Source organism: Amblyomma americanum, chromosome 2 (assembly GCF_052857255.1).
Source record: "Amblyomma americanum isolate KBUSLIRL-KWMA chromosome 2, ASM5285725v1, whole genome shotgun sequence".
Classification (NCBI taxonomy): Eukaryota; Metazoa; Arthropoda; class Arachnida; order Ixodida; family Ixodidae; genus Amblyomma; species Amblyomma americanum.
In genome coordinates this window covers 82,181,397-82,202,646 of record NC_135498.1, presented here as the reverse complement: position 1 = coordinate 82,202,646, position 21,250 = coordinate 82,181,397, and the positions used below count along the sequence as shown (strand labels likewise).

The 21,250-nt window shown below is 43.3% G+C and overlaps 1 protein-coding gene, 1 long non-coding RNA gene and 1 pseudogene across 2 annotated transcripts; 2 read left to right on the top strand and 1 right to left on the bottom strand.

The window, feature by feature from the left end:
- Positions 1 to 5,527: 5,527 nt before the first annotated feature.
- Positions 5,528 to 8,212, bottom strand: LOC144119835 (uncharacterized; annotated as a pseudogene).
- Positions 8,213 to 10,746: 2,534 nt separating this feature from the next.
- LOC144118734 (uncharacterized) lies at positions 10,747 to 13,671 on the top strand. Its single transcript, XR_013312117.1, has 3 exons — positions 10,747 to 10,815; positions 12,927 to 12,995; positions 13,642 to 13,671. It is a non-coding gene; the product is annotated as an uncharacterized LOC144118734 (long non-coding RNA).
- A 311-nt stretch (positions 13,672 to 13,982) lies between these two features.
- Positions 13,983 to 16,532, top strand: LOC144119832 (evasin P546-like). Its single transcript, XM_077652362.1, has 4 exons — positions 13,983 to 13,992; positions 14,166 to 14,230; positions 14,901 to 14,969; positions 16,387 to 16,532. The coding sequence occupies exons 1-4, from the start codon at positions 13,983 to 13,985 to the stop codon at positions 16,522 to 16,524; spliced, it is 282 nt and encodes a 93-aa protein (XP_077508488.1). The 3' UTR covers positions 16,525 to 16,532.
- The last annotated feature ends 4,718 nt before the right edge of the window (positions 16,533 to 21,250 follow it).

Genomic DNA, 21,250 nt, shown 5'->3' with positions numbered 1-21,250 from the left:
CACCTTAGCAGCACTGATACCTCGTTCACGGGGTGCCGTATGACGAAATGAAAACCCGCTGACACGTCGTGCACTTTCACTCACCCCTGTGGTCCATAAACATATGTGCTAAAAATAGAAACGACAGCGTTCAAAACCGTTCTTTTCATTTAAAGCAATTTTTATTGTCCCGGTGCATAAAGGAGGTATCTGCGCCTTGTGTTTGGCGCTCTATGACCATAGATACGCTTGCGCCATAGGAATGCTTTACAGTCATCAAAGGAGGTACCTAATGACGGACGAATTAAAAGGTAGTTTAAATAAATGAAAACATTGGCCGCTCTAATCGGGCGTCTGTCGTACTTTTTCATCGTTCTTCAGTCTTAAAAACAAAAGTACTGTAAAAGCTGTAGGTAGAAAAGCAAGCGTCTTTTTAGACAGCAGCAACACTAGCGGGACGAACGCACATCCAAAATTTATTATACCTTGGATTAATAATGACTCTACAACGAGCCACGCCGGCTTTAGCGGGAGAAAAAATGCACCAATTTCACTATTTAAACATCACACTATTTCCTGGTATAAATTGCAGAATACGAAAATTGATCAATTTGAGCTAGTATTCGCGCGAGTGTTTTTGTGCATCAATTTTACCCTTTAGTTTTTCAGAAAATCACGGCGCCATCTGTCATTGTATGCGTGTTGTTTCACCGAAGCTTAGCGACACCATTCATGATGAGTGTATATGCTCTAGGTCTGCTGTGCAAGATGCAAACTGTGGAAGTTTCTCTCTAAGGTACTCGCTTACTTGCGATTTATCTGGATGTGAAGTATGTAGCGTTCCCAGCACCAATGTTAGGATGTTTTAGCTTTAAATAACACGAAAGTATTTATTGCTACGAAGAGAGAATGCTATTTTTAGTTAATGATGCAGTATACTTTAGCGCCGTGTGGTGTGGATTAGCATTTGTTTTCTAGAATTGCCTATAATATTTAACACTCAATATTTTGATCTATTTCTTATTACTGCGGAACTTTCGCTTTTTAACGTATCCTTCCGGGGACTTGAAACTAAGGCGTATTGTTGCTTTTAAGTTTTTCTGGACGAATATAAGCACTGCATTTTACGTAAGACTTTGATAAGCATTACTGAAAAGGTTAAAGCTTCTTACTATTCCGTGACGTATTTGACTCTTGAAAATCATATTATATTACTCTCATACCGTTTTGGCTGCCCAATAAACGATTTTACAAGTGAACTAACGTTTTCTTATGATTTTTTTTGTTAGGACATTACTAATGAGGTTTTCGAGAAGATGCAACCCCTGCTAAGGTACGGCAACTGTCCGTTAGGAGTTTGCGAAAGTAGCATTTGCAAGCGCAACAACCAAAAAGAAGACTGTTACAAGGGTAATGGCAAGCGGGAATAAAGCTATTCTCATGCTGACGTCGTTCTGTTTCTAAACTTGGTTCCAGGTTAAGGTTGCTCTACTCATTCTTAGCGACATGTGTGGGCCTTCACAAAGCATAAGCCAGGTTTTACGGCGGCATTAATTCAGCATAGAGAAGAACGGGGTCGACTAGCGTATTTTAGGGGACCAATTTTGAGGCAGTTCACCTAAAAATATTTCTGTTCTTTCGGCGCGAATTTTCAAACAGGAGCCTGAAGTAATGAGGTGTTTCCCCACGATCTGTCCCCACATACGCAACTCAGTTCTAAAGATATTGAATTAGAAGTCGAGTTCCTTGATGTGATGAAGCCAGGAGATATTGCTGTCGATCTCCGGCTCAACGGTGGCTTAATACCGCAACCCTAGAAATGGCGATCAAATCACGGCGCAGAAAAAAAAAACAGCAGTGAATATTATCTTCACAGAGAGCTCCACAAAGAAAGGTGGCCGAGGACACAGGATAATTGAGCACCCAGGATCGCTTTCGAAAGAGCACTAGTGCCCGCGCTGAAAATCAAACAGCACTCTCGTCGGTTTGGAGCCGCGCTAACAATTGGATAGTCTACACCTACAACCGGTTCCGCCTTCCCAATACACAATCAGGAATACTTTGCATTGGGAACGCGGAATCGGTTGTAGGGTAGACTGGCATTTTGCGAGCGTTAACACTAACGCCACAACACTAGACATCTTCTAGCCTAATGTGAGCAAGTCTCTAGAATGCTACGCAGGGCAATCAAGAAAATAGATGGGCTAAGGGAGAAGGAGGCCCTAGGATTCGTTCAGGCTTTTACTGTCTCTACGATAACGTATTCCAACCAGTAATTGCGGCTTCGCAAAAAGAAGAAAGACCAACCGGATGTGACGATACGAAAGGCAGTTAAGACGGTGCTGGAACTCTCCTTATGCACATCCACGGCGCGCCAACTACCGCTGGGAATCCACGACACCATCGACAAAACTACTAAAGGGCCACCGTGCCAACCGAACTGTCAGGATGTCAACATCTAAGCCTGGCAGGAAAATATTACAGAAGCTAAGAATCAGTTCACCCCGGGAAGTCGTCGACGAGATCGACATGTCCATGCAGATGAGATCACATATAACGACTCACCCCTTACCAAAGCGCGCAGATGAAGAACGCAACAGAGGGCGCAGTCTAGCCAGAGCTAGACACCTCTCTAAGCGTTGGTCAAATGTTTAGGGGAATCCCCCAAGTGGAGTAGCTTTGTAATAAAGCAGTAAAATTACAGCAAGGACACGGTCTACGTTGATGCGGCTGAACCCGTTAACGGGGCGTTGGCAATTTCAGCTGTTTCATCTCGGGGGGATATAATCGCAAGCAGTCTTATCCAAGCGGTGGATACCACATCGACTGAAGAAGCAGCCACCGCACTAGCGATATCCAAGAGTATCGAGGCAACTATTATGACCGATCGACTCCCAAGCAGCGGTGTGCCATTACATCAGAGGTGCCGTGGGAGATCCGTTTTGAAAAATTTTGGAAACGTTGAATCCCTCTAATGTCCAGAGCTTGTGGACGAAAGGGCACCTATCAAAGACGGGCAATGAGCCAGCCAGCACAGCTGCTCGGGCACTCCTCCTCGGAGCATCTGGCACGCAACTTCTCTGTGACACCACTAAAAACCCATCATCCATACTAAGCTACGCAGAAATTACGGAGTACTATAAGATTATAAGAACAAAATATCCTCCTCCTCTCATTACCCTTGGCAAATTTTAAGAGAAGGAAATATCCTCTTCCTCACAAAACTCTTAGCAAATTTGAAGAGCACATAATAAGGCGACTACAAACTAATCCTCTGCCCAATCCCTACTTGAAGTGTAAATAGTACCCAGACACCTACGATTCATCCTGCCCCTTCTGTGGAGCAGTTGGCACACTCTTTCACTCAGTTTGGGAATGTCAAGAAAACCCATATTTGGACAGGAATCACGGCCGGACATATGAGCGCTGGAAGGCAACACTTCATATCCACAGTTCTCTCGACCAGAAATAATTGGTTGAGAGTGGCCGTATTAGGATGGCGACCAATGGGTTCTTCCAGTACTTATGCTCTTAATAAGTGTTCTTCCTCCTCCTCATGTTAATACACAGATTATATGTGAAGCATGGGAGTGACAACTGTAATCTAGTCGCGATTTTTAAAACGCGTTTTTTTTTATTCATGCAAAGCGTGACTTTTCTCGACTGCTTCCGCAGGAGGCTTTGATGAGGGTTAAAGGGACACAAAAGAGAAATACTACTCTAGGCTAGACTGACAAGTCAGCCGTCATGTAGTAGCAAATATAATATTTCTATCGGAAAGAAACTTTTAAAAAGCAGCGTAAAATCGATGTACACATGGCATTGCTCCGCGCAAATTCGTACATCTACGGTAGCTATTTCGCCGTGTATGGACAAGTACTGTCTAAATGTGTGGAAAGAAGCTCAGCGAATATATTCTGGATTTGTAAGAGTTTCATAATTAAAGCTGCCAAGAACAGACGACGGAGGGAAAGGCTGGACGCAAAAACGAGTGCTGAATGTTTCGCCATTCAGCGCACTCGGGCAGCATGCGGCCCCCGTGTGGCCAGCAAGGTCAGAACCACAAAGAGTCAACGGTATGCACGCTCTACTGTGCTTACTAGGCGACGGGTGAAGCTGCTTTGATGCCACTTCAGCTACCAAATCGGCTACTTTGCGAAGGCCGCAACCGTTGTGAAAAAAAAAAAAACAAAGTGTTATTTTTTCTAGTACCCGCTCATGAAGACAAGCGCGTCCATGGACGTCGTCTACTTGTGAAGAGCGGTGTGAGCGTGTGGTCTGCCACGTTTGCTGCGTAGTGGAAAGGCCTATATGCTTTGAGATGTGCTGAAATATGTCTGAGAAATACTACTGTACGAACCATCATATCTAATTTGGCTCATTTAAAAAGAAAGTTTTCAAGGGAGGGTCATGATGCATGCAGTACGTAATGATGGGATATGCAGCTGAACTGATATTGGCAGTACAAGAACTTCCGCGAAAAAAAAAGAAACATTCAACCAGCTGACGTGTGTTCGTCACGACTGTACGTGCATTCCATGCTGACATCAATATAGCCTGTAGGCGGCAGACGGCAATTGAAAGAAGCGCATCCCGAATCTATTCCGCTACAACCCCCAAGATGCAATTCACGAACGTAGAAATCGCAACTACGGCAGCAGAAGCAGTCACAAGGGTCATCTGCGACCATACTTCCTAGTTAGTCATCTTCCACTTGTGCAACAACAAATCGCCTAGACGCCCGTGCGACTGCATCGTAGCTGGATCGCTTCCTTTAATCAATCCAAATCGAATGCCTCTAGAGAAGTGATTTTTAGGCCCTAAGGTCAATGCGGCCACTTTAAAAAAAATTTATTATGAAACACAAAGAGGAAATTAGTGATCTCTATTAAAGATTGTCTTAATGTATTCTAACCAGAGTGTTCAAATACACAAAAACTTCTTTTTTCATTTTTATTGTAAAAATGTGGTAATTATGCATCCCACATCAGCAGTCAACTTATAAATACTTCGCCACAAGAAAAAATGCTTTTGCAGTTACATACATTAAGCCATCAGCTATGCAATGAAATAAAACAATTACGAAATTATCAAATATCTTTTTTTAATTAAATAATTAAATCATTACTAAAACCAAACGTTTTCAATGAGGAATGTTTTTAAAACAAATACTACAATAACAAAACTTATCGTACGATTTTTTCCCGTAGTTCAATGCACAGACTGATATACGAAAAATGTGTTTACCGTTTCGTTAAAAAATCTACTCGGGGCAAAATGCTGCGTATGCTTGCGCAAAACGAAACGGCAGAAAAGTGAGTTTCGAGAAACACAACAAAAACGATTTAACATAGCTACGAATGTAATGTAGCAATATCCAGGAGGGTTGAAACTTCCCCACATATGTAGCTCAGGTCCTCCTTGCTCTTGTCTTTACTTGTTATCGCTCGTGCTTCTGCTCGACTTTTTTTCTTTGCGTTTCTTGCGGCGTCGGTAGACTGACAGGAGGATTTCCTGATGCGCTGTTGGTCACCTGTCAAGCAAGCTCTCATTGTGCAGCCAAGCCACCAGACTCGATCACAGTGTGTTTCAAGACGTCCAGCGTCCCTCTGTTGCCGTTGCTCAAATGACACACGGAATCATACAAGCCAAACTTCAGTGTTGGCAGGCTGACATAGACTTTTTTAGGTGCCCTTTGCCAGAGCATACCGCTGAAACATTCATTGGCATTCTGTGTCTTGCCATGAAAGCATTTCTTGAGGAGCTCGTCTGAACAAAGGTCTTTGTACTCAACTTTTACCCTGTTCCGAACGTCGTTTGAAAGTCCCTCCTTGTGTTCGTAATTACCTTGACCAGCCGCTTGAGCTAGGCTGAAAGTACACCAACTGCTTGTTCCTCCAGGGCACAGCCCATGCCTCGGATTGTCATTCGTGGAATTCGAGTGGAACAAACTAGCTAGTGTTGCCAGTTTCATTCCTGGAAGATTTCCGACGTTGGCTCTGATGGCGATGCTATAGCAATTTTGAAGGCGATCGATGAGCACATCAGTCAATTTTCCTTTGCCACCCATTCCACGCACTGTCTTCTTCAGCTTTCTTTGCCGGCAATTGACCCGTTTTTAGACTTGAGCAATGCATTCAAAACGAATGCATTCAAATGAATATCCTTAACGGTCGAGTAGCTCTTCGAGTCTCTATGTCCGTAGTAGTGCACGTATTTCAAACCGCGCGTCGTTTCGAGCCTCTCAAACATGCGGTAAATTCGAACTGGCTCGATGCCACCGGCACTGTTTATGTGGTTGGCATGGCAAGTTGTGTGGTTCGACTTCCATTCCAAGAATTCGATACTTGTCAGAATCAGTTTGCTCTTGATTTTGCATGACTTTCATGTGCTGGACAAAGCTTCGACAGCAATTATTTTTCCTGTACCCACAGATATCAAACAAGCAGAGCCATTCAATGAAGTGTGGCCACGTTTTAGCCATGTATCATCCCCTGAATTATTACTGTTGAGAGCCTGCTGCACTTCAGCTGCTGCATCAATCATTGACTTCAATGCAACTTCCTTTGCAGCGTCAGGAACCTTCAAATATATTCGGTCGTAAGCGGAATGACAGGAGGGTGCAGGCATATTCATAACGTTGCAAAATGGTTTCGCACCCGCATGCTGACTTCTTAGCGGGCGCACTACATATGCAAGTTGAACATTGTTCTTCACTAAGTGCCCTGAGTCTTCGAAGAGCAGAAGTGATTCTCACTGCCACATGCGACGCACAGAGTAGAAAGCACACAACACACTTGCGTAGGAGCGCTTCTTAAGTTTATAAGATGTTCTCAAGCACCCATGACACGCCCGCGATGAAAAAACTTTTGACAGAATGTCAAGGACAGAATGTATATCGCGCAAACAACGAAGAGAAATCTTCGAAGACACGAGGAACCGAACCGGCAGTCCGCAGGTTATGGCGCTAGACTGCTGATCCGAAAGACGGGGGTTCGCTCTCGGCCGCGGCGGCCAAATTTTGATGGAGGCGAAATTCTAGAGACCCGTGTACTCTGCGATGTCAGTGCACGTTAGAAAACCCCAGGTGGTCGAAATTTCCGGAAACCTTCACTACGGCGTCCCCCATAGCCTGAGGCGCTTTGGGACGTTAAACCCCCATAAACCATATATCTTAGAAGTGTTACGTCTCGCCTACGACGCGCGTTATAGCCGGCGCGGATGCAACGGACGCCGCGGCTTCGTTCAAAGTGGCGGTCATTTTGGGCCCGTTCATCGCTGCCGCAACGCCTCCCGCCAAGCGCGTCCAGGCAGGTTTCAGTGCCACGTGTCGTCGTGCGTGCGTGTGTGTGTGTGTGCATGTTGGTGCCCACGCTTGTCAAAGCGCGGCAGCCGGGGAGAGGAGCTCCCCAACTGGGAGGCGAGGAGGTCTGACCGGCGCCGGCCCGGCGGGCGCGCCCGTCACGTCTGGACATGTTCAAGCGTCGCCGTATCGGACGCCTCTTCCCAAGCCCTTTCTTGCCCTCGACTCCGTGGGTATAAAGGGAGCTGCCCCGGACGCCAACGAGAGACTTCGATTTCGTCCTTCGAGTAACGTGGTCGCCCTGACCGGCTGCTCTTTTGCGATGCCAGAATAAACAAGTTGTTCTGTTGCCAGTCGACTCATCCTTTGCCGGGACCTTCGGATGTTTCCAGCTGTGCCCCAGGCCGCCAGGCCAACGCTACCCTTGGGGCTTGCAACCCTTTTGCAACAGAAGTGATAAAGTTTTTGTTTTCAACATTGCCCCCGGACGGAGAGATACAATTGCAAAGAAATCTGCACGGCCTCCTCAAAATCTTCGCATTTGGCGGAAAGTTAATTATTGTTCAGTATTCATACCAGAAACCACCGCGTGTACCCGCTAATCGGTCTATCAAGTATTCAGGCAGGATGGCTGCCAGATGGCAGAATGACGCCGAATGATTGAAGTTCTTTTAATGGGAATAGAACATATGGTCAGGAAAGCTGCTGGTTTGGTATCTGGCCCTTAAGCAGAAATAACATTTTTAGCTCCATGAATTTCAAGCAAGCTGCATATGTCGAATTTTTGAGCTCCACGTTGGCAATGGTGGACGCTAATAAATATATATCGTCTTGTTGAAAGCCTACTTTCCCCTGAGGAATACGTCGCAATTCACTGGAGTAGCATTGGTCGCAGTTAATGTCTGTGACCAATTCAGCATTTCGCTGCATTTTGCTAGCCTTACTGATGTGTTAATCGATTGGGAAATCAACACAGGCAGTCAATGGTTCCGTGTTTGAGCCCGAGGCCTGGACAGATCTAATTTGAACTCCAAACATTTTGAGAAGCCTGTGTCGCTTACTTCGTGGTTGTATCGTTATTCACATTTATTAAATAAATCTGAAGAGCAGATTTTCTAACGAACAATAGGTCATGGTGAACTTTGAAGCGTAGGTGCTAAAAGAGAGTGTAATATTTCAGTATTTAAGCGGCTAATAACTAACAAACTCTGATGTTGACAGCATAAACATCATACAAGCGGTCTAGCTCACCTCACAGACGAAGAATGACCTTCTATTCAGATGTTTCAGTAATGAAAGAGCAAAAGCGCAAGTGGTTCTTGTTTATACTCTGAAGTTCATCGACAGCAGGCGACAGCTGTCCCCACTCCTCTGCGGCAAGCCCCGATCATAGTGTAAGCCTTTGAATATAACGATATAGAAGGATGCCATTTAAGGACACATTTCTGACGAACTAGCTGAAAGGTCGTTAGACCATCGTTCTCAAAAAGTATAAATTCAAGCTAAAATATTTGATACGAAGCATTAGGTCTTCTTCAGATTCATTCCAGAGCCTTTGCAAGGCATTTTTCTTTTTTTTTAATACTAAACAATTGGCAATTTGAATGTTATGGAGAAAGGTCAGGTACGGAAAGCCTTAAAAGCTATTGTTTTCGTCGTCAGTGCTCGAACATGAGCCTTTTACACTGAATTTTACCGCATTAAATCGCATTCGCACAAATACTTTACTTTGCTTGAGATTTTCTCTTGAATTTGAAATGTTTGACCCTTCTCTCTGGTTGGTGGCGATTCGAAGCCAAGCCCTTCAACGGAAAGATACGCAAAGAAGAAATGTGTGTCTCTTTATTTGCCATCAACTATGAATCGTCTTAAGACCTTTGGTAATGTACATCCAGTAAGTACTTTAGAACAAAAAGCACGCCATGAAGACAATTGATTGTATGAAAATTGGCTCTATAGCATCAACAAGGCAAATTTCATATAGCTTTCATCCAACACGAAGGCAAATTTCACTCAACGCTTTATATTTTACACCAAGCACTATAAAGCATTCAGTCTTTTTCGAAGTCCGATTTCAGAACCGTTGTTTATAAGCGTGAGCAACAGAGAACACATGTGGCAGGTCAAATGGAGAGCCCCGTAAACTAATGCAATGCATTTTATCTCGCTCACTCCAGCCTAACACCTTTCATATTTATATTGCTTTAAACCGCTATAGTAAACGAATGTCTCGAGCATCTCCGCTGTAAAAGTTTGCTTATTGAAACCTGAGCCGCATCCTTTTTTCTCGCGAGCATAGTCGCACCTGGTTTTCTCGATCGGGCGAATTTTTGCCCGCCCTTTCAGATGACGCGCTTGATTGCGTAACAAATATAGTACTTAAAAGTGTAGCAGGCTGACAAAACTCTACCGGAAATAGTGAAAGGGGCAGAAGTCTGGTTAGTTATTTTAAAAGGTCCCTTAAAATACCTTTGATACACGCTGTGGATATTCAAAATAATCTTCCAAATACGTCAGGGGTCGATGTTCTCTCTATTCTAATAGTTTCACTGCTCACTATCGGCCCAGGAAATAATACTGTCGGAGCTCAGCGCACAGATGGGCTTTTCTTTCGCCAAACACATCTCATACTGCTGACTACAAGAAGAAAATTTAAAATCGACTTTAGACGTCCTTTTCCTTCCTATAAAAATATTTGTCATATATTAGATTTGAGTACATTACTTGTAGTGCATATTGCTGTAGCAACTGCGACAATGAAATTTTCCTGCATTATATAACAAAAAAAGCAGCTTCACTTTTCTACCTGCTTAACCCCTTTTAGAGAAATGACGAGAAAATCATGTGTGACAGTATTTTACAATAATGCCATAAAATAAAATCTTTCATGCCATTTATTTTGGCAGTTTTAAAGACACGCCAATAACAGCAAGCAAGTACCGTTTAGTCGACCATTACACAGCATAGTGAATAGAATTAAAGTTAAGTGCAGTTTGGGTATTATTTACAAGCAACTACGGAACATTATTAGGTTTTTGGTATTCTAAGTTCAAATTTTGATAGCATTATTATGAACACTTCATAACACATTCTGTTTAAGATTGTGAACTCTAAAAATAATTTTGACAACTGGCAATGGTCCTTATTTATTGTTCACTTTACATATCTTGAATGCAAAAAAAATGCTTTGTCATCATGCACAAGCGGTAATTTTCTCCTGATATTTAAGGCGCAGAAAGATCTATCCTATATGCGTGTTGCACTGCTGTTCCATAAGATCAACAATCAATCTTCTGCATTCACCTTTACAAGATGGAGGTTCGCAAACAACGAATTTTGTTCACATTCTTCAATCCTACGGATCATGGTACCGGCGCACACTCACTTTCCAGAAGATGTCACAGGTCGAAAGCAAAGATTTTAGCTGAACAAAAACAAAAAACGTTTTGTTTTGTTATCAACGTACAAGAATCAGGCTTTATAAGACCTCAGGTGGAACGCTTTAGCATGCTTCAGAATTTTCTTAAGCAACTGTAAGTACAGCTCATTTTCCTCTCACTTTGCGCTCACTCAAAGGAAGCATTGGAGCCAAAGTTTTTTTAAAGTACTTGAAGAAAGAGTGCGTAATAGGCTCGAACGGTTTCGTGCAGACCCATTCGAGCAATAGTGCTACGATTGAAAAGTATATATCAGATTGTCCTCATTATTCAAGCTAACAGATAGAAACGAATAATTTTCTTCTGAACCAGCATGCACAAGAGTTCAGTTTAGGTCTCAATCTACGACTACTCCTTCTAATAAACGGCAAGATTCACTGAGTCCTTATGCGACAAGTTTCGTCATTCATAAGGCCAATTTAGTCTAACAGGACTTCAGGTCAGCTTTGAGGTCAGTTGTAGGAACTTTTTATTCTAATCGACCCAGCTCAATCGTTGATAATGGGTTCGGCAATTTTACCTCTTTAAACCTATTGCCGCGCATTAACGGCCTACCGCTGGCAGGCCGCTTGCAGATTTCTGCGTGGTGCTTGAATACTTGTTTTAATGTCGATATGTTCTCAATACCCAGCGTTTTTTGACTGAAGTGTTTGCCGCTGCTGCATTAAGAGCATTTATTGCACTAAAATAGGCAAGTAAAAACAGTGAGAAATCATTCAAGTGGTATTGAACGAGCAGCTGAAAAAGTATAAGAAAAGGAAACTGAAGAAATAATGAATAAACTGTATCACGTTGGCAAAGGCACAAACGTTGTTAAGGGTGAGCATATTCATTTATTGATTTATTCATATACCCTAAAGGCCCTTTCGGGCATTACTTGTGGGGGTGTTGTGCAATCACAAATAAGCAATAATATTACACACAAACATAAAACAAATCCAAACGCACAGACAGAATGGCTGGAGGAGAAAATTCAAAGTTGAGCGTACGCAGGAATGGAGCTTTCCTACTCATACTTTATTTGTTACAATACTTCAGTTCGTGCACAAAGGCGTCATGGTCTAATGTGAAATCAATATCAGCTGGTATCTTGTTTTAATGATGTTCCAATCATGCTAAGAGGATGAAACCACATCAAAATAACCATGGAGTCCATCAAACTTTCGGGGTGCAGGCGTGGCTTATAAACTACATTGCGTGTTCAGCGCGAAATCAGGTCATCATATGATAACTAGGTTGATCGCGACAGATAACTATGTTTCAGGCTTGTTGTTCTGTTTTTCATACGCAGCCCGCCCCATCTGTATCCACACAACATTTCTTAACAGCTCTAGTTCTTTTAGGAAGACCTCACGAGATCTGTTAAATCGTCGTTCGGAAGAAATGGCGTATTTACACAGCAAGGTGACGCGAATCGCTTAACTGATATTACACACTTACAGAAACATAAAAGAAATCCAAACGCACACAGAATGGCTGTCGACCTCGCTCGCAACCTGCGAGTACATTCACTTGTCCCATTCTTTCTTGCACCTCCTCTTCACTCATGCAGCTTACGCTGAATGTCGTGTCAATTATGTGAACACTCCTTCCACATTTTGCTTTGGAATTGCTAAGCTAACTTGTGACAAATCTCTTTCACCCTTGTTTTTCGTGCAGTGCTTTTGAAAAGAAGCAAAAATGTATTCGTTTGTTTTAGCAAAGATTGCTCTGGTGCAGTGCACGTAGAGGCGAGATGTTTGAATGTTGAGTTTCTGCTGTGGAACAGACTCTCAATAAAGTTAGATTGTGAACACTTCGCTTGCAAACAAAAAAAAAACACATAAGGTTTCAACAATAGTGCACCGTCGTTTTAAATTCATAAAATTGAAACCTCACTCCAGGACATCATTTTGCTTGTGTGGTACTCCCCGTGTTTGAAATGTGAACAAGATCCCGCTGTTGACGGCCACCATAAGCATTCTCTTCAACACTTGGCGATTCGCGGTCCTTTACGCCACGATTTGGCGATCGATCAAAACTGATCAATAGACCCAAGAGAAAGACCGCAGGGTTAGTGCAAAGCGTCGTGAAAGGAACACCATGTGCCATATTGGAGATACTAGAAAAAAAGGCACATAGCGATAGAAGAGTCTGAATAAAGACCTCTTAATAATCGAAGTTCTGTGATTTGACCATCTGATTCCGTATAGTACTTTTCCTTGCAGACATCCACAACATTATGAAAGCACTGCTCTACATTGGTGCCAGTTGCTTCCTGCTTCTTGCATTAAATGGTGAGTCGTAAATGCCATAAGATGAATATTTTAGAGTAATCTTCAGGCCGCCATTGTCTTCCGCGTAATAAGTCAGTAGTATTTTGTGAAAGGTGACTGGGGAGATTCAGAAATTCCGATTTACCTATAATAATAAAAATACTACAAACTATCCAGCATACGAGCAACAAAAACCAGTCTGTCGTAGCGTGTATTGAAAATATTTGTGCTAAATAGTAAATTTACTTAGGCGGGGCTTAATTTGTCTTTCGGTTTTAATATTATAAAATTGAGCCCTCTCATAATCTGACGAAAGCGGTTCACTTTAGCATGAAAACGTTGAAACCTAAATTATCTTAGCAGAAAATAAATTCCCAGCGCTGAAACAGATGGCTTGACCTGGCAATGCGTTTAGCAAAAACAGCCTATCAAAACTTGGCATCAGTGTGGAGGGAAATTTTGCTGAGAATATATGTAAATTTTTCTACGAGGTTTCTAATCACAATGAGGCATCGTAGGAAATTAATTCCGTGTGTATACCAGATCAACACAAGAGTACATTTCTAGCGTCCACACGTGGTTGTTTCTATCGTGAGAAGGGGAGAGAAAACGTATATGGTTGTGATGCTCGGTGCCTGCATAATTGTTGCCTCTGTATTTTATGCAGGATCAGCCGAAAATACACGAACGGAAGAAGGTGAGTGCAGTGCTCATAGTGCAAAGTATGCGTTTTTTTAGAGTGTGTTCAGGCAGCTGGGCCTCTCCATCTTCTACGTTTTCCACCAAAGATATTTCGCTGTAGTACTGCAGGCCTGAAATATTAAGTACCTGTGAATGACATATAATAAGAGGCAGTGCAAGAAAACTCGAGTTATGTACACTAACAAGCAATTTTAGAGGAAACACTTTTTATGCATTTAGAACTGAATTTATTTTGTTATTTTACGAACCTCGGACCACAGACGATCATTCGTCTTTAAGAAACAACAGAGAAAATAAGCCTCCCAGATGTCCTGCCGTCTTCTAGACCCAAACACTAGCGACGACGCCTATGCCATGCCTGCATGTATATTATGTAATACGATAGTTGAAAATAATCACACAGTGTTGAAGGATTTGGCTCAAAGCCGATTTTTGGAGCCATTTTTTAAAGAAAGTTTGTCCTGCAACGTCACTTTTTTCTGCTTTCAGAATACGATAACTATGGTACTGACACATGCCCCTTCCCAGTACTTGGGAACAAAAGCCTCAAGACGGTTAGTACTCATTGCTGAGAAGAAGAAATGTATAAATAATAGCATTTATTGACCATTGTTACTAGAAACGATTGACACATGCCAGCTCAAGTCCTGTGTCATTTTTGTGTATTGTCTACGATTTGAGCGGCGTGTTGGCAGCAAAGCACATACACCAGATTGCCGGTATTTCTGTACCCCTGTGCCATTATTAATCTCGCAAGTTAAAATCCAACACTGAGATGATAAGGAATCCTAAAATTTTCTAAAGCAACTTCCCGTGCTCTTTGTACCATCCTCAAGCAGCTTCTTCTTTCTTTATATCTTTGTGACAGTGAGAAACCGGCCCTATACGCCGGACGCATATTCTCTTAAGCAACGACGTCTTTCCTTTGATAAATGCGCCCACGGCATTGAAAAAAAGAACCCAATTACATCTTCGCAGTGTGCTGACTGCACTAAAAATAAAAACTTGTATACATGCCGCGAAAGTGTGGTCTGCAAAGAAATCTTCGGAAAGAGAATCATTACCTTCCTTTCATGAAAATTATAGTATACCCTATAACACTTTTCACGAAGGTTGGGTGGAGGCCTGAATAAGATAATGATTGTAGCGTTTTAGTTCACTAAAGCATTTATTCGGAAGATAAAAGCAAAATTTCAATGCCAATCATATATTTTTTGCATGCAGAAATCAGTTGGCTGCCGTCAGGAATGCAACGGTGGCATCCAGACCATAGACGATGGCTCACCTTGCTATGTAAGTGTTTGCTGCTTCTACATTCATCTATTTTATAGCAGAGCGGCAGCACCGAAACTAAAACTAAAATAGGCATCATTTCATAATTTGTTAGCTTGCTCCATGAGCACCCGTTAATGAATGTAATATTATAAAAGTTTGGTTTAGACATGATTTTTATAGCCAGGAAACCTCTCAAATATGCTATTTAATTCAAGCCCGGGAAGACGGAAGTGTGGTGAGCGGCTTTACGGTATTTTTCCCCCGTCCAAGAACAGCAGTTCCTCAGAAATCCTTTTTTTTTTTTCTGTCGCACTAGTCACTGCAGAGTCCAAACGGTCCTTCCATCTCAAGCGGGAGAGTAGGCTAGGCAACCGGCCCGTGTTTGCAAAGAGCTTGTGTATCACGTGTGAACCGGCTTTTCGAGACCACGTGCCGGGATAGTGTCAAGGAAAGCGCACAAGAGGTGAGGATTCACCATGGAACGGGGCCGTGAAGCTATGGATGAAATAGGCAGTGAAAAAAAACGAGGGCGCTAGGATTGGCCCAAGCATAACAGAGACATTTAGCGTAGCTCGTACGCTACCGTGGCAGGGATGCGCCCAGCTCGCCGGCACGTGGCGCCATCTGGTGCCCTCAGGGCAGTTCTTGTGGTATGAATGGTTGGATGGACCAAAATTTGCGGGTAAGAAGGCTTGAAAATGCAGCCGTTAAAGACACTGCTAAACTAACCCGCGCAACTTTTTTTCGGAGGAGTACGACTGCATGCTATCATTATCAACAGCAGTTACTTACTTTGAAAACGGTAATTGAGGCGAAAACGCCAGCTAGTAAAGAAATTAAGAATGTTTGCGGTGATTGGCATATCCGCTGAAGGAGGAAACACTGAACCAAGGAAGTTTTAAATCCACAATAAGCGTATCAGGAAATGCATACCATTGTGGACTATTTGCCATGGTTTACTTTCGTTAATAAGCTGCCTATAAATTAATAACTAATTGAGCACGAATGCATTTTTACTGCGGTCTACATGAATTGATTGTGGAGTTGCAACATATTAACGTCATGATTTCAACATCCTGCTAGCCTATTCTCCTGCCAGCTGTCTTCTTTTTACGGCCACAACTAACTACAATGCTTCATGTTTGCTTCGGTTATTGCTTAGTTTATTATTATTATAAATAATTTTAATAAAACTGATACTACTACTGCTACCTGAGGTACATATTTTATCATCATTCACATGGACACTAGACGCGTCTAATGATATCATTTAGGTCCTCTTTATCTTCCTACGTAGCCAAAGAGATATGTGCAATATGTAACTTATATCAATTGCCCTCTACACATTTTATTCCCAGGCATCTATACTGTGGAAGGATTTTTTTATTGTTGCAGAACTTAGGGTTTTCATACACGCTTATCTTGTTTTTTCAAGGTGATTGACAGAGACGTCTGGGAGAGGATGGTGCCACTGTTGTGGCACAACTGCCCCCTTGGAGAGTGCGAAAAAGGCGTCTGTGTAGACCAGCACAAAAAGGAAACTTGCATGAAGGGCAAAGGGGAGAAGAAATAAATTCATTCTGTGAATATGTGTTTCTGTGTATATACTGGGAAGTGGACACAACTAGTGCATTGAACGGTATATGGGCTTTAACGTCGTAAACATATCTGTTCTATGGGGACACCGCAGTGGAGGGCTCCGGAATAATTTCAACACCTCGAGTTCTTTAACGCGCACTGACATTGCACAGTAAACGGACGGCTTGCGTTTCGCCTCCATAGAAACGTGGCCGCCGCGGCCTGGGTAGAACCCGCGTCTTAGAGCTCTGTAGTCGAGCGCGCTGACCACTGAACAACTGCGGCGGAGCCTACGGCTAGTGCCCTGTGTTTTGGGTGATAAAGCATAAACTATATCAACTGATGGTCGTGATACGGCAATGTGCCTTCACATAAGCTGTGTCTCAAGCAAGACCGAATCACGTGGTTCGTCACGTGATATAACTGACGAGAGCGAGCGGTCGGAGCGGCAGCGGAGCGAGCGGTAACAGCTGCGACAAGTGACGTGGTATGACGTCACAGCCACAACTGCGCCGAGCCTCCAGTTAGAGGTAAGATTCAAGCGTCATTTGACCTTCAGCTTTGCAAGCGAGAAGTGGAGCTTTTCGCTCCAAAACGAGGCGTTGTTATCAATTAAGAGGTGGATGATGTGGCAAGGTCACGTGGCGCCACTTAAACGGGAAAGATGACACCACAGCGCATACGCTGACAGAAAGTGACGTCAGCAAGCTGGAAGTGCTCCGACAAATAATACACTTGGCTTGCCCTGTATATACCCCCTAGAGACGACATATCTCGCCCGGCTAGGTATTTCTGCCATTAAACCTGTGAGCCCCCAAATTGTCGCAAGACTGCGGGACTGGTCGAGTCCGAATATGGGGTGATCTAAAACGGAATAGGTTGTCGTAACTAGCGACAGGCATCTTTCAGGAGTCAAACTGTCAACCAACAAACACATGGCCGCCAATGGGAGCCATTCGGCATTGCGTGTCGGGGTCCTTTTCGCTGGCACAGAGGTGCATGGGCATCCTCACGAGGCGAGCCCTAAAGAGGGCGTCCTCACCCTCACCTCGTTAGGATTTCACTAGGTGTGGTGAGGGTGATGGAGGATAGGCGCATTAAAATTCGTGTGGACGAGGGCGAGTGAGGGAAGACTTGATGAGGTGAGGGTGAGGGAGGGAAGATATGATGAGGTGAGGGTGAGAAAGGGCAAAATGCACTGCTGAGGGTGAGGGTGGTGGTTCAAGCCGTTCTCCGAGCTAACGTTTTTTGCCTGTGCACCTCACTGTGAATTCCCGTTTCAAAGCGCTAGTTCCTAGAGCGAAGGTTCCCGGGGAAGACGTGGTTTCTGCAGTCTGGAGGTACAAGAGGCGAAGACGAAAGGCGGGCAGCCGCAAGCCTTCTCCGTCGCCGCGATGTACTACACCGCTGACAATGCTATGCCGAAAAAAGCGATCTTGTAATTAAAAAAGCTATTTTAAAAAATCGTGAAAAGTCTTAGGTGAAACACCCTGTATAGTGCGCTAATAAGATGGCAATGACGGGGCCGTGCGGGTGGCCCTCTGGTCCAACGGTAACCGCGGTACTGCAGTCAACAATTTCATTATCAGCCCCGAGTTTCAGATTAATAGAGTGCAGAGTAAAATATGTAGAAATTATACCTAGTAAGGCTGTTGAATTCCCAAGTTCAAAGCCTTGTTTTCCGGAATGAAGTCTGGTTTCAGCTCAGTGAGGTTTCAAAGAACGGGCTGAAGCGCAGAAAAATGCTTCTACGAAATTCCACTGTTAGATCAAAGCCTGTTGGCGGCGTTGGTGTGGAACTTTGTCATTCGCATTGTGAGTAGTTCAGTACAGTTGTATCTTCTATTTTCGCTTGAATTGCGATAAAGGAAAGCGCTGCCGCAAGGTCGTGCGCAAAGCCAACCAATGTAGTCTGTCAAAAAAGCTCACGAAAATGACAGTGATCACTGATACCTACGCCAAAGGTTTCTTCCAGCGGAAGGCCAAATAAGGAGCCAGATGTACAGAATGTTCCTGGGATAAATTTCGTCAAATATATGCCTGCCGTTCCTGTGAACGCATTAGCTGCCGTGTCCTTGGAGAAGGGCTCTCTCAGGGCTCAGCTGAATAAAATTTTACCAGTGGCTGTTTTTTGTGGAACGGACTATCCGGGCAGTGACGGAGGCTACTTCACATCCTCTCCAGACAAACCAGTTACCAGTTAGAAGGAGGAGCGGAGGGAAATGCACCTAGCACAGTTCAATTCATTCCACGCTGCAACAATTTCTCTGAGTCATCTAACGTCGCTCTGATTGCTTGTTATATCGCAGCTCAAAAAGCAGTAGACGCCGCAGGAACTGTACAGTGCAGCGTTCTCTGTCTGCCTTTGTTTCACAGAGTCAGCAATAAAAAGTGTATCCAAGGCTATATTGTATGCTGTCGATTGTTAGATCCGCCAAGGGTGCTTACGTCACATGCAGGGATACACATAACCCATGCCATGACTAATATCCTGTGTATTTAAAATCACAGGAATGTCTCCAGCTATATAGCAGGCGAATTTACTTTGGAATCAGGGAAGGATGGCGTGCCTGTTCTTTGACATTAGATTGACGCGAACAGGTATTGATAAACAGGGACCAATTTTGTCAAAAACTACTCGGAAACGTCGCGAGCTATTGATCAGAAGAAAAATCTGCTTTCAAAGAAATTTACCTGGACGGCACTTCTTTTCTTTCATATGAAGGGCTGGAGTCACACAAGAACAGTTCCTTGAAGGGTTCTTTCACGAAACGCAGGATAAAATTTCACCGCCCACTCACATAAATATTCTCGCCATCAGTACTTCAATCCCTGTCTGTTAGTGAACAATGAGTGGGACAAAAGGATAAGAAACATTGAAAACGTCCCCAGAAATCACCCTTCCCACCTTTTGTTCTCGAAATATTGCATAATGAAAATAGACAGCCTATACTCGCACGGCTTGTGTTCGCGTTATAGGATTGAAATAAAAAACAACACTCATTGTCTATTACGGTTGGCATCTCTTTGTAAAAGGACACTAGCTTATGAATATAGAAGCACACAGCCTTGGTTAGTAAAAACGTCCAGGACACATTGTGGACGACAAATGATAAACAGATTGCTACCACACTTGTTAAATATCTGTTACAGAAACGGTATCACTCCCGAGTTAACTTCAAAAAGAGAACTGAAATTACTGTTCATAGAAAACAATTTCTTCATATTATGGGGTATTTCTAGCATTTTGCATATGTACGCTGTACTTTTCCTTGAGGAACGCTTTTTCTGTTCATGCGCATTGTTTTCTCCGTCCCTTTCCTTTACTTATGTAACGTTCTTGTTTTTTCGGGCTTTTTCCGGCATGTACTTTCGCTTATCACCGGTGTATCATACAGTTTAATTAGAATTGTTTTGTTTATTTTCCTTGTACAAGCCGATCTGATTTTGTAAACAAAGTATTTCTGTATTTTGATTTGTGTTGTTAATATGCCGCTCTGCCATTATTTTATTTTATTTTATTTTATTTTATTTTTATTTTTTTTCCTTGTCCTCTCTTTTGTTTCTTGAATTTTTTGTAATCTGGGGAGCTGGGAACTAGTCAAGCTGAATTTTCAGCTTTTTTTCCCGCACTCCCTCACTTCATGAGTGAAATAAAGAATTTATTTGTTTATTTAACTGTAGAGTCTGAACTCAATAAAAGTGCTCTGATGAGGCTGGACTCGGCTTCTAGAGATGGTCTATATACCACACATGAAAAAAAAATGTGAAAAGGGCTCCAAACGGAAGCAAGCATTATTAAACAGGCCAAATGTGTTTTCAATCTTCAAGCCCACGAATTGTCTTAATACAAAACATCGACCAGCTGCGCAGAGCTCAACCGGATGTGAAAAAAAAAATACGCAATGAGGGCGCTTAATGTAAAAGTTTATATCTAAATGGGGCACTCGTAGCTTCCTATCGATCCACGAACGAATTCTGTGCAGAAAATATGACAAAAGAAAAATAACAGAGCGCAGAGCAATTATTCAAAAGAGTGCAAGTGATTCCTCTTGAAGAAGAAAGACGGGACTGCTACTGCGCGGAGTGCGCAAGCCACCTGCCCGAAGGTAACCTTCAGCGTTTTTGCGGTTGAAAGAAGAGTGAATTCGATTACTTAAGGTACTTGCACCAGCCTTGCGGATTCCGATCTGCACTCAGGCGCGTCCTCTGGTGTGGCTTCCGTACGTATGCTGACTGTGCTCCTCCTAATATGTATTTTGGTATTCCGGAAGCATTGATGACGATCATTTTCCATTGCAGTTCTCTTCTTTACGTAGCATCCGACACCAGTTGCAGCTGTTTACACCATGATGTCCGCATTTCTATCGCCTATTGGAACTCCTCCGCCGAGGAAATCCGAGATGGTGTCCGCAGCGGATCTTGATCTTCCCGGGTCGCCTTTAGGGGACGATTCGGGCTCTACACAGAGCTACGCCTGGGTGCTGTCCCTGTTCAGAGAACCACTTTTTATTCTGAGGTTCTATGGCCTCCCGTTCTCGGGCCTGTCCTTGAATCAACATGTAAGTAGATTTACTTATATTCTGGCTACCGAAGGAAGTTGCCCGCGTGAGTTCACAGTGTATGTCTGAAAGTTGCCCTCAAGTTGGTGCTTTTATTTCTGCGCTGGTTCTGAAACAGTAAATATTTTCTTTGTTCCGCGATCTTTACAACTGTTCATA